Below are 12,193 nucleotides of genomic sequence, written 5' to 3'. Positions count from 1 at the left end.
GTGACCTTGGGCACATGACCTTGCCTTAGCTTCTTCATCTGTCAAATGGGGATATTGACGGTCTTATGCCTTAGGGTGGTTGTGAAGCTTAAAACAGGTAATGTGTGTCCGAGCTTAGAACAGTACTAAGCATGTGGTAAGTCCTGTGGTCTAAACAGAATGCTGAACAGAATGAACAAAACAAGCTTATTGGATAATATATCCCTCCCTCTGGCAGATTTGAAACGACATCTTAAAAAATTAGAATTTTCAGTAAAGTGACTTATGACTGACTGAGGAGTCCTAAAAATGCTTAAAATTAGATAAAGTAGAAAATGATAGCTAAGAGAATACGGAATAGTCCCATAATTCATAAAGGGCTGCAAATCTGAGACTTAGTAGGAATAGGGGTTTTAAATAGGCAGACAAACTGGTTTTTTAAAAAAAATACTAAAACATCAACAAAATGGCAAAAACAGAGAGACTAAATTAGCTGATTAGGTTAGAAAACACTCAGAGAGTAGCTGAACTGGGGGGAAAGAGTTATTAGATGAATCAGCTTCTGGTAAATGGCCCTTGAGTCCCCTGCCCCCAACCCTCCACAGACCCTGGGTGTGTGTGCAGGGCCCTGGCCCTGGTCTTGGGCAGAGCTGTGTAGGTTAGCGGGGGTCCAGGCTTCTGGAATTTGGGCCTTCCCTCTTTGCTGAGCCTTCTCAGGACAGACAGCCCCACCAGAAGCAAGAATCTGGGGCAAGAGACCACAGAAGCGCTGTTCTAAGGCCCTGGTGGGGAGCACCTTGTTGCTCAAAGGTCTGAGGGGTTGGACCCAGACAAGACTTCTTGGGGTCTTCACAGAGCGGGAGGCAAGGTCAGAATCAAGGGGTTTGGAATCCAGCAGCCATATTTGTTAGCCTTACCCAACCTGCATTTCCGTCTGTAAATAACTGTCCCAACCTTCCCAGTGTTTCAATAAAGGGCGTAACATGGCACCCGGGGCCCAAGAAGCCTGCATGATTTCAGCACTGCTTCCCAAAGCAGCTTCTCAAAGGCCTCGGAGGGCAGCTGGTAGCACCAGGGTCAAGGCTGGGCTCCTGCAGTGCGGGCTGACCCAGGGTGTCCTCCCCACGCAACCACCAGCTGGAATGTTCACAACTGCACTTTAGATCAGGCCCCTCCCCAGCTTAGCGAGCCCTGAACTCCCTGTGCCCTTGGGATAGAGATCAGATCCCACCCGGACCCACCATGCCCCCTGGAGCCTCGCACCATCTCTTCTCAGGGTTGGGAGTCTAGAGCCTTCCTCCCAGCGTGCTCTTCCCTCAGCCTCCCTCTAGGACCACCCCATCTCCGCCCCTGCCATCCTGCCCACCTCCCGCCAGACTTCCTCCCAATCCTGGCAGAGGCTCTTATACCTGCACACACTTGTTCTCAGTTCCTGTGACCAGAGTTTGTAAACACACACTTCATTCTTAGCCGTTGTTTTCTTCGGCCAGCGGCTTCCTAGGCTATCAACGTCATAGGGCAGGGGCCATGGGCTGCTGTTTTCACCCTTATGTCTTTACCATGCGTGATCCTCCTTAAATACTGGCTGAATCAAGTATTATTGAATAAATGAGAGGGCTGGAGGCCAGACCCTCCTGGATCGCCTTCCTTCCCCACCACCCGCTCCAGGTCACTTACTCTCTTTTCATAGAGAGCAGAAATCTCAGAATAGTTGGACGAGGACCCAGAAACAAATCCCATTACCATGAAGACCCAAAGCAAGGAGGCCTGTGCTTTGGGGCTAGAGAGACCACGGTCCTCTCTAGCTGGTTACGTGCTGAGTAACTTTGGGTGACTTTGGCCCAAGTCTCTAGTCTTGGGCCATCCGGGGAGCTAGGGGCAGGGCCTGGGCTGACTCTACGGGGAAAGCAGACTGTTGCCTCTGAGGTTGCCAGTTCTGACGTCCCCGGGACCCAGGGTGCCCTCCCACAGACCCCTCAACCTGGCCGGGCTCTGGGGCAGCAACCAGACACCCTCTCCGTCTAACCAGCTTGGGCGGTTGGCATCATGGCCCCCAGAGGGGGACGGCTGAGGGGCCACCCTGGCCCTAACACCGACTGTCTTGAAGGCACTTATCCCCAGAACAAGTGCCAGGGGGCAGAAAGAGCTCAGAGCCCAAGACATCGGGAGTGGGAGGTGGGCAGGAGGGGGTGGTAGTGAACCCACTCCACAGCCTCCACCCATCCCTGCAATGTCCTTAAAAGGACCTGGCAGGTCTAGGGGCCATCTGCCCATCGGGGCACTGACCACACCTCAGCATGGTGCCCACTCCTCTCCTCCACCTGACCAGATCCCCTGGGAGGGCGGGGCCCCTAGTGCCTTCATCTCTGCTTACTCTGTGCCAGGCATGGTGCTCAGAGCTTTACCTGTACTGTCTCAACTATTCCTCATGACAACCCTATTCAGTAAGCACCAAAATCATCCTCATTTCACCCAGGAGGAAACTGAGGCTGGGGAAATTTGAGTAGCCTGTCCAAGGTCACACACTAAGCCGCAAAGCAGGGATTTGATCAGGTCTGTCTGCAAAGCCGCTTTGCCACAGACAGTGGACGCTCACTACCCATCTGTTGAATGAGTGTTGAACGAAGGAGTCCTCTGTGTACATATGGGGATGGGGCCAGGCCTCCTGACCTCCAGCCTGGCTCTGTCCCTTGCACTGCATGGGCTCTGAAACCTTTTAGTGTCGTGGCTCTTCATGAAAAGTGTGGCCTAGGACAGGTCACCCTTCCTCTCCGAGCCTCAGTTTCCCCATCTGTAAAATGGGGAGAGGGTAAGAGGTAGATTCCTCCGACATCTGTTTCTGGAAATCACCCCCTCCTAGCCTCACCCCCACTTCTTCAGCTCTTTCTGTACAGCGCCTCTCCATCCCGTCACCCTCGGCTCCTACCTGCAGACCCTGACTCTGGCCAGTGGGCACACCCACAGCTTTGAGAAACCCCTGGCAAGGCTGGTTCCCCCAAGTGGCCCCTCTGCCCCATTGCTCATTCGATACTGAGGGCTGCCTGGTTTCAGGCACTGAGACAAGCGTGGGGACCGGGCTGCAGGAGACAGGGGACAGCTTTCTGGGGGTCCCTTGTGGGGAAGGGCCAGAACTGGGATGGGGTGAGGAAGGGACTTGAGGCTCCTGCAGGGGAGATGCAGCGGGATCTATGGGGGAGGTGACAGAGTGGACAGGGGACAGGAAATTTCTGGACCCGAGGAAGGGCATGTCCTAGACACTAGGGCGTCCCCCAGAATGCTCTGCTCATCCACAAAGGCTTCCAGGTCCCGTCCTAGCTGGTGTGAAGAGTTTCATCTCCCCTCCACTTGCCCCCTCATCCAGGCAGGACATCTCCATCCCATCACCGGACACAGGGATCCCCAACCCCTTCCTGGCGACCAAGCCCTAAGACCTCCTCCATTCAACTCCTAACAGGGCTAAGTGAAACCGAGCCCAGTAACTGAGCAGTGAGACCCCCTACCGCCTCGCAGTCAGGAGAGCACGGAGCGCCCCGACCCTGCGAACAGATGCCGCCCCACCCCGCGCCTCCCCGCCCGCCACCCGCCACCACTCCCTGCACTTACTCTGAGCAGCGGCGGCAGGAGGCAGAGCAGGCAGAGCAGCGGGTGCGGGGCGTGGAGAAGGCGCGGGGGCCCCGCGGGACCCCCCATGCCCTCAGCGGCTGCGGACCCGAGCGCACCTCAGAGCACAGCAGTCCCGCCCTCCCCCGCCCCAGGCTAGAGCTGTGTGGGCCCCTCCCTCCCCAGCGCGCCAGGCGGCCAAGGTATGGCCCTAGGCACGGGAAGGGGGAGTATTCCCCCCCCCCCCCGCCTCCACGCTCCGCAGTGACACCGCCCCACGGCCCGCCCCCTCCAGGTTATTTATAGCGGTGCTGGGCGGAAGCTTCTGCCCAGGCAGCCGGAGAGACCAGACTGTGCTTCCAGTCTGCAGAGAAGGGGTTAATGCCTTTTACCAGCCTGCCCCCTTTGCCAGGGCTGTAGCTGCCCACGCTGGGGAGAGAGGAATTGAGAAAGGGAGGCGAGGGTCTTTGTGGTTTTGGCCAGAGCACAGAGTGGGCTGGGCGGTTCTCATCCCCACCAGGCTTCCCAGCCCTGCCGGCATCTTCTAATTGTCTGGGGAGCTTCTACCACGCACCACTGCCCACTGGGACAATCGGAATTTGAACGTGGAGGCCAGATTAAATAATAGTTCTGTGTCAGTGTTCAACTTCTCGATTTTGATAAGTGCCCTATCCATAGGTAAGAGAAAATTCTTGTTCTTAGGGAGTAATATTTAGGGCTAAAGGGATACCATATCTCTAACTTATTTTCAAAGGGTTCAGAAGTACACACACACATGCACACACAAATACACAAATAGAAAGAGAACAATAAAACGAGGTAAAATGTAAATAATTGGTAAATGTGGGCAAAGAGTCTGTGGGTAAACTTTGGATCATTCTTCCAACTTTTCTGTAAATTTGAAATAAAATGCTAAAAAAATATATTCAACAGCAACAACAACAACAAAGGAACAACGACAACAAATGCAGCAATGCCAGACCCCCACCCAGAGCTTCTGATGATACGGGCTGGGGCAGGGCCCAGGCATTGATACGTTTTAGTAAATTTCACAGGGATCCTGATATCAGGCAGGGCTGCGCAGTGCTGGTCTCAGATGGGGACAGGTCCAGCCTAGGGCTGGGTCAGGGTTCAGGAGGTGAGGATTCTGGGAACCACTGAAGAAGGCTGTGGAACTGTTCTAACAGGTGGGCCTGGTGCACAGCGTTTAAAAGCTTAAGCAGCAATCCCAACGTTATTAGGATCTGAGGGGAAAGCATTTGAGGAATGTGATTAGTGAGGCACTGAGCTTTTCTTGGAGGGTGCAGATGAGGTGGGTACAGCCCAAGTTCAAGAGACTTAGACACTCTGTTTCCTCTGGTCTCTGCCTGGGATACTTTTCTGTCCCTCAGGTCTTCTCCTCCACCTGCTTCCTTCAGGCAGCCCTTCCTGACTGTACCAGCTCCCACACTGGCCTGCCCTGAAATCTCAGGGCCTACATCTGAGCCCCTGGATTCTCCTCTATGTGGACTGTTCTCTTATGGCCCCGTGGATGAGGCTGGCCTCCACGCACCTCGGTTGGGAGGCAGGGGAGGTGCTTCTTTTTATTTGTTCTTCCCTTTCTCCTCTGTTGCACAGAGCCTAGCTCCAATGGTGCAGGGGCATTTTTATGGGGAGATCAAAGGAAGAGTTGACCAGATCTCCCCATTCATCTGAAGGTGACAGGGTAGAAACCCCCGAGACAGGATATAGCTTTACTGGACCCAGTCAGATGGGCTTGATCAGAGAGGGCTCCTGGTAGGAGATAACCACTCAGTCGGACTTTGATTGAAGGGTGGGTAGCCTCAGAGCTGATGAGTCATCATGAGGTTCAACAGTTGTTTACAGCATGTGTTACTGGAGCATCTCCATCACAATGGGTGCTGTAAAGCAGAGAGCAGAGGCTCCGACCTTGAGGCCAGCCTCATTGGCTGTGAAGAGAGCGCCAGCAGAGGGAAGGGGTGTGGACCCTGTGAGATCTGGGCCTGAATAACTGTGATGGGAGCTGTCGGATAGTACAAGGTGTGGGACAGCTCAGGGAGTGGGGTTGGGGGGACTCTGGGGGAAAGGCACTACAGGAGCTCCTTGAATGATTTAAACAGATGGAGAAGAGAGAGATCTTTCCTCCAGATGGAGGAGTTGGGGAGAACAGGAGCAAGGAGCTGGGCAAGCACAGCTGGCTGGGCTGTCTAGCTGGGGTGGGGACAGTGTAGGGTCAGGCAGTGAAGGACAGGCTGTAAGGAAGCTAGATCTGCTCTAGTTCTAGGAGGGTCTACAGAGCAGGCACATGGGTGCTCAGTCTTGATTCCTCCCTGGTAGGACATTCTGTGTGCACTTCCCTGGCTTTCCTTGTGTTTCCAAACGGTGCCCTCCTCCAACCTGGAAAGTTCATAGGAGGGCATCTCTTGGACAACTAGAGCTGCATTTTGCACCAAGGTAGGGATTGATTCCCAGGAACCCAGGGGTTTCCATCTTCCAACCCCCAAGGGTATGCTTTGCCATTGACTGGCTAGCGCTCCTTTTCCTGGAGGTGAACCAACTCCAGATGTAATTAACTTGGGGCTCCCAGGCATCTCACTGCTGCGGGTCTTCTTTCCCTTTTCTGTCCTGCTTTGCCCCCTCTCTTACCAGTCTCTCCCGGGAGCACCTCCCTTATGAGTGCTGTGTGGGAATTCTCATCTCATCTCTGGGAATCTAAGGGAGCCTAGAAGGTTAGGAGAGTCTGGACTTGGCCCTCCTAAATATAATGGGTTAAAAACAAACAGCAACGACCATAAGAAACATACAAAAACTTTTGAGCCCCTAAACTGTCCTCTGGACAACTTTTCTCTGCTTTCAGAGACTGCTGGTGGCAGAAGAAACCCTGCCGGCAGCTATGATGTGGACAAGGCTAATACAAATTGTCATTTATAAGCTCTCTCTTCCTAAGGGCAGACTGGAGCAGAGGAGCCTTTTTATTTATGAAAATGCCTCTATGGCCCTTGTTGGTTATGAAAGGCAAACTGAGGATAGTCTAGAAGGGAGATGGGTGGTTTGCTTTGTAAAGTAAAGCAGTGGAAATTCTGGATTTAGCCTAGTTTGGCATCTAAGTCAGTGAAGGGGTAGAAGGGCTGGGATCTGGGCTGAGGGTTGTCCCAGGGACTTGGAGAGAAAGGGGGGACGAAAAGGCTGCTGGGTCTGAGGAGGGATGGGCTGGAGGGCCTTCCCAGAGGTGTGAATAGTCAGTGAACATTAGCGATGGGGCTGTCATTATTCTCCGCTACCCCCCATCTTCAGAAATAGTCCATCCTGCATGACAGCCTGTGTCAGTGGCGCTTGGGGAATGAGGATGGGTGCCTGTGCGTGGGTAGGGCTGGAGAGGGGTCAGCAGCTGCAGGAGGGAAGGGTGCTCCATATTGTTTCGTCCAGAATTGTCCTGTCCTTCTGAGCAATGCTCCATCCTCTGCTCCGGTGTTTCTCAACATTTTTTCTTTTTACATTATCATCCCTGCACCCAAAAGGAGCCCTTTTTATATTTTTTTCCTAATTGCCCTCCCCACTATGAAATTCTAATACCATAGACGTATTGTATATCTATTTATGTACTGTGGTTCTTTGGAGGGCCATAAACCCTTATAATATCTAAGATTGTTTTGCCTTCCAAGTACCACTTTTTGCCTTCTTGGGGGCAAGATTCTCCTCCCTCCCTGCCCCAACCCTCCCCAGTGCACGTGATTGGATTGGCCTATGAAATCAACCAGGCTGGACAAAGGAGAGGGCTTCACCCTACTGAGCACAGTTGGTTGGTACAGGAGTGGATGGCTGACCTGAACTGACTCAATCAGAGTCCTTCCCTGGGATTTTTAAACTTTGCGACGAAGAGAAAGACTATTCCTCTTTTGGAGAAACTGACAGATGCAAAGCACAGCCGTTGACTTGGCTGTTGACTGTTGTCTGGGGAAAGCCAAGCTGAAGGAAAGGGGAGCAGAGAAAAGAGGAGGGGAGAGGGTCCTGGTAGCCTTTGAGGCTCTGATTCCAGTCCAGCCAGAAACCCACTTTGCCTCTGCCCCCAGAAAGGGACTCTCAATAAATCTTCACCGATGCCTGAGCTAATTTGAAGTGTATTGCTGTTGCTTACCACCCAAGGAATTCTGATCAACACAGAAGGATCAAGAATTGAACAGGAGTAGAATTTAGAGTAAAAGGTGACCAGGAAAGTGGAAGACACCCCACGTCTGGGAACCAGAACTGTTGGGGAGAGCCCGACTTTCCGCAAGTCTAATGGGCTGGAACAGTCAGGTCATTGTGTGTGGTTATGAAAGGAAAGGGTGACTTTGGAGGACTGGGGTTCTTAGGGACACAGGTTGCATGTGTCTCTGAGTGGAAGAGGGACAGGGTTGGATCTGCAGTCTAGAATGCTTGCTTGGGTGGCAGGGTGTTCTTGCGTTAGAGCCACAGGTCTGAAGTTAAGGAGAAAGCAGAGTGGCTGGTGCAGCAGCGCGGGCAAGAGATAAGATGGCATCTCAGTCCAGAGTCTGAGGGAAAGGCAGGGGCTGCACCACGCAGGGGGCATTGGCCATACTCCCTGTCCCGCCTGGCAGGGCCATCACATGGACCCCATCTCTCATTTGGGACTGAGACGGCTCAGACCCATTGCCACAGCAGATGAGGGGGAATGCCCCCCTTTATGGCCAGATGACATCTTGTCCCCCAGGTTTATGATGCTATCTCCTTATTTTAGCTGTGGTCACACCCATTTAGCCCCAGACTGCAAAGTATGCTTTTGCGATGCAATTTCAGAACACAATTTTATAGCATTGCTGAAAGAATAGGCATTGATTTTGCTCATTTTGATTTTTTCTGTTGGTTCTGTGGGATATTACTCTGACCTCTCTTCCTCTTTCTCTCTCTCTTTTGTTTCTTTCCTCCCAAATTCTGGTTCAGGGTAGTCAGATCCAAGTATGAGTTATGAGCAGCTCTGTTGTCACTCGTCTCCAAAGAAAAACAAGTCATCATGTTTGATGAATAGGGATTAAGTCAGCTCTGGCACAGTTTTTACCTGCTCATCAAGGAGCCCTGAACTTTGCGCCTGGAGAACAGCTGTGGGGCTTGGATTTTCCCGAAGAGCTCGGGCTCCGGTGCTGAGTGGCACTTGGGGCCTGGCTCCCGGTCGTTGTGTCTGTGGTTTCACAGCTGCCCCCTGTCTCCTGTGTAGGCTCCTCCCAGGGGCAGGTGCCACGGGCTGAGCTGGGCAGAAACCCACAGAAGGGATCCCAAGGGTGGTGCTGGCCGGGATGCCGCTGTCCCCTGGGAAGGGATCTGGTCTATGGTGTCCGTCCTGCTCCAGTGCCTCCTGGATGACACATCTCTCTCTACCTTTTCTCCTCAGTTGCTGTACCTGTCAAGTGAAATAATAACACCTACCATGGAGGGTCATTGTGAGGACTGGAGGAGAACACCACTTCCTGGAAGTGCGAGGGAGTATTAATCATTGTCACTTTGTTTCTTCCCATTCAAAGTCAACAAACATTGAGGACTCACTATGTACAAGATCCTGTGCCTGGCGTGACTGTGGGTGCCTAGCACGGAGTAGGTTCCTAACAAATGTTTGTCAAATGGACAAAGGAATGGGGATGACCACGGGAGGCTTGGAGTAAGAGGCTTGGACAGAGGGATTTGAGAAGGCCCTGACACAAGGGGCAGACTCTGAATGTTTCCACCCAAGTCTGCCTTTCCTGGACTCCTGTAAGAGCACTAGGCAGGAAGGCAGAGGACAGTCGGTACAAATTCAATCGTTATTGAGCACCTATCAAGTGCAGGGTGCAGGGAGAGAAGACACAGCGGCTGTCCCAGCATGGTGGCAGGGACAGACCAGTAATCAGACAAGGGCTGTGAGGGCCAGTGAGTGTGGAGTCACCAATACCACCCAGCCCCTGGGATGGCAGAGGATGAGCAAAGCTCACCTGCGTGATGGTAGAGGTGTGGAGGCCAGTGGAGGGGAGGTCAAGGTGAGGGAGGGTCTCCCAGAGTGAGTGAGAAAGAGACAGGCTTGGGGACCGCCGGGAGGCTGTCGGCGTGGAATCAGCCATGGATGGGCATGGAGACCACTGAGGTGAGGCTGATCAGTGGCCAGAGCCCCGGGCGGGGGCATGTAGGCTGGGTAAGGCAGGCACTGGCGGAACTGGTGACATGGTCACATCGGCACTGTAGAAAGAACAGAGTGGACAATGGCTTGGCTGGGACATGCTCCAAAGGCAGGAGACAAGTCGGGTGGCTCTAAGGATAGGAAGGGGTGGTGGCCTGAGCTCTGGTCCTGCTGCTGCTCCGCAGAGAACATCAGAGCTGGAAGGAACCTTAACAGTCACTCAGTCCCCATCCCCACTTTACAGGTGACAGCAGGCCCAGTGAGGGCCCTGCAGGAAGGCTGCCCCTCGGAAGGCTGCCCCTTGACTGTACCACCGGCCCGTCCCCTCTCTGCCTCTGCCTGCAGAGTGAGATGAGCCCACATCACAGGTCCCTTCCTCTTCTCCTGGGCCAGGCTGCTTCTGCTGCGGGGTAACTTGTGGGTCAGTCCCCCAGAGGGCAGGAGCCCGAGATATAGCTTAATAAAAGGTGGGTGGTCTATGAGGTTGATGGGGCCTGGATTCAGCCCTTTGCTGCCAAAAGTCAGGCCCAGCGGCTGGGCAGCTTGGGAGTATCTGACTGAACTTGCCCCAAGCCTGCATTGGGAGGAAGGGTCCAGTCCTTCTGCGTGACTTACCAGCTGTCTGCCCTTGGCCAAAGCTTCACCCTCTGAGCCTCCGATCTCATCTGTCAAGTGAGGATAAGGCTGTCTCTGTGGTTGGGGTGCCTTACATTACCCCCAGGTCATGGAGGAATCTGGAGAAGTTCAGATTCCCAGGGGGCTGGTCTCTCTGTCGGGGTCCCTGGTCTCTGGCCGCTCTCCACACTGGGGGTTGATGGCCTTCCGGGCAGACACTCTGATAACTTCCTGGCCCAGTGGGGGGTGGCAGTTCTGCTTTGCTCCCTCGGCCAGAGCCAGCCGATCAGTGATGTGGGGTAAAATCCACTTCCTTCCACCCTGATGTCCTTTTCGCCATCGTCCTCAGCTGTGCCTGGAACAAGACAAGGCCCTGAAAGCGACAGATTAGGGGACGTGGAGGTTATGACCGCTAAAGACTTGCACCTGCTAATTCACCCCCTTTCACCTTCCCAAGATATACAGAAAATCATCAGCAGTGCCAAAGGCTAGACATAAGCCAGAAACAAGGAGACATTTAATCCAAGCTCTAAGAAAGTCCTGAAACAGGACGCTGGGCCCTGCTTTGCTGCCAATATGCCTGTGTCCCAACTGTGGGAGGGCTGCTTTCACCTCGGCCTCTCCCACCCTTAGCGCTTTCCATGTGACAACAGCTGTCCTTTGAGATTTAGCTCAAGTTGCTGTAAGCACATTATCCCGCATCCCAGGGGAGGTTCAGTGACCTCTCGGGGCGGTCATGTATTCCAGGGAGCTCATGTTCTCATGGTCATCTCTGGTCAGAGTCCCAGCTTTTGCTGGCCTCTTGTCCTGGCCTTGTCTCTTCTGTCTGGCTTACACAGACCCACACATGCATTTCCCCTGAGCCCCTGACCACAGAGCAGGGTGCGGCTATCCCTGCTATGTGGAAGCTCGGCGCTGAGATCCTTCTTCCTCCTGCTGAGCCAAGACCCTCTGCTCCTGCTGGCTGTGCGTGGATCTGCCGCCTTGAACCTCACCCCTGCCAGGCGCCAGCCCCACTAGCCCCTGCCTGGGGACAGAGGCTATGCAGGGCCCAGCGAATTGTCTGCTGGGTAATAGGGAGGGAGAACAGTCCTCGTTAGAGGCCCCGCAGCAGGGTGCTTCTGGGTGTGTGTAGTGGGACAGCGTCTGTTGGGGATGAGTTTGCCCAGAGGCCACCACAGAGGTGGGTTCGAGACCGTTCAAATGATCGCCAGAGTGGCGCATTCAGACCACTCTTTCCCTCCAGCCTCAGGCCTGCTGTGACCCCCCCCCCCACCGGGTCTCAGAGCTGCCCTGCCATTTGGCTTTGCCTGTGTTCGTCACAGGTTTCTAGACAAACGGAAGCAGTAGGCTATGTATACGTAAAAAGAGATTCATTTTAAGGAACTGGCTCATGCAGGTGTGGGAGGGCGGCAAGGCTGGAGTCCATAGGTGAGCTGGCAGTCGGAAATTCAGGTGAGAGTTTGTATAGCAGCCTTGAGTCTGAAATCTGCAGGGCAGGGCAGGCAGGCTGGAAATTCAGGCGGGGTCTCCACGTGGGAGTCTTGAGGCCGAATTCCTTCATCTTTGGGGAAACGTCAACTTCACCTGATTGGACGAGGGCCACGCACGCTAGGAAGGTAATCTGCTTTACTCAAAGCCTACTGGTTTAAATGATTTAAAATCTAAAAAAACACCTTCATAGCAACATCTCAATGGATGTTTGAGCAAGCAACCGGGTACCATAGCTTAGCCAAGTTGACGCATACCATTAACCATGGCACTGCCCTATACCTGTCTATTTTGTGGGCCTGGATGCCTGAACCCCAAGTGTGGGCTTGATTTTGAGTTTTTCTGGGAGTCTCCTAGCTCACACGT

General features: G+C 53.7%; 1 protein-coding gene across 19 annotated transcripts in view; it reads right to left on the bottom strand.

Moving 5' to 3' along the window:
* The window catches only part of CRHR2 (corticotropin releasing hormone receptor 2), a 45,508-nt gene extending 41,794 nt beyond the window's left edge, over positions 1-3,714 (bottom strand). For all 19 annotated transcript variants that reach the window (XR_014297176.1, XR_014297177.1, XM_082661675.1 and 16 more), the window contains exon 1: positions 3,583-3,714. Coding sequence is in view for 17 of the 19 variants with exons in the window: in XM_082661675.1 (XP_082517801.1) it covers positions 3,583-3,669 (87 nt within the window). In the remaining 2 variants the exon portion in view is untranslated. The remainder of the gene's footprint in view (positions 1-3,582) is intronic.
* Between the last annotated feature and the right edge of the window lie 8,479 nt (positions 3,715-12,193).

The sequence above is a fragment of the Grampus griseus genome (assembly GCF_964374135.1).
Source record: "Grampus griseus genome assembly, chromosome: 9".
Classification (NCBI taxonomy): domain Eukaryota; kingdom Metazoa; phylum Chordata; class Mammalia; order Artiodactyla; family Delphinidae; genus Grampus; species Grampus griseus.
Note: the sequence above shows the minus strand (reverse complement) of the source record. Positions and strands in the feature narration are given on the sequence as shown.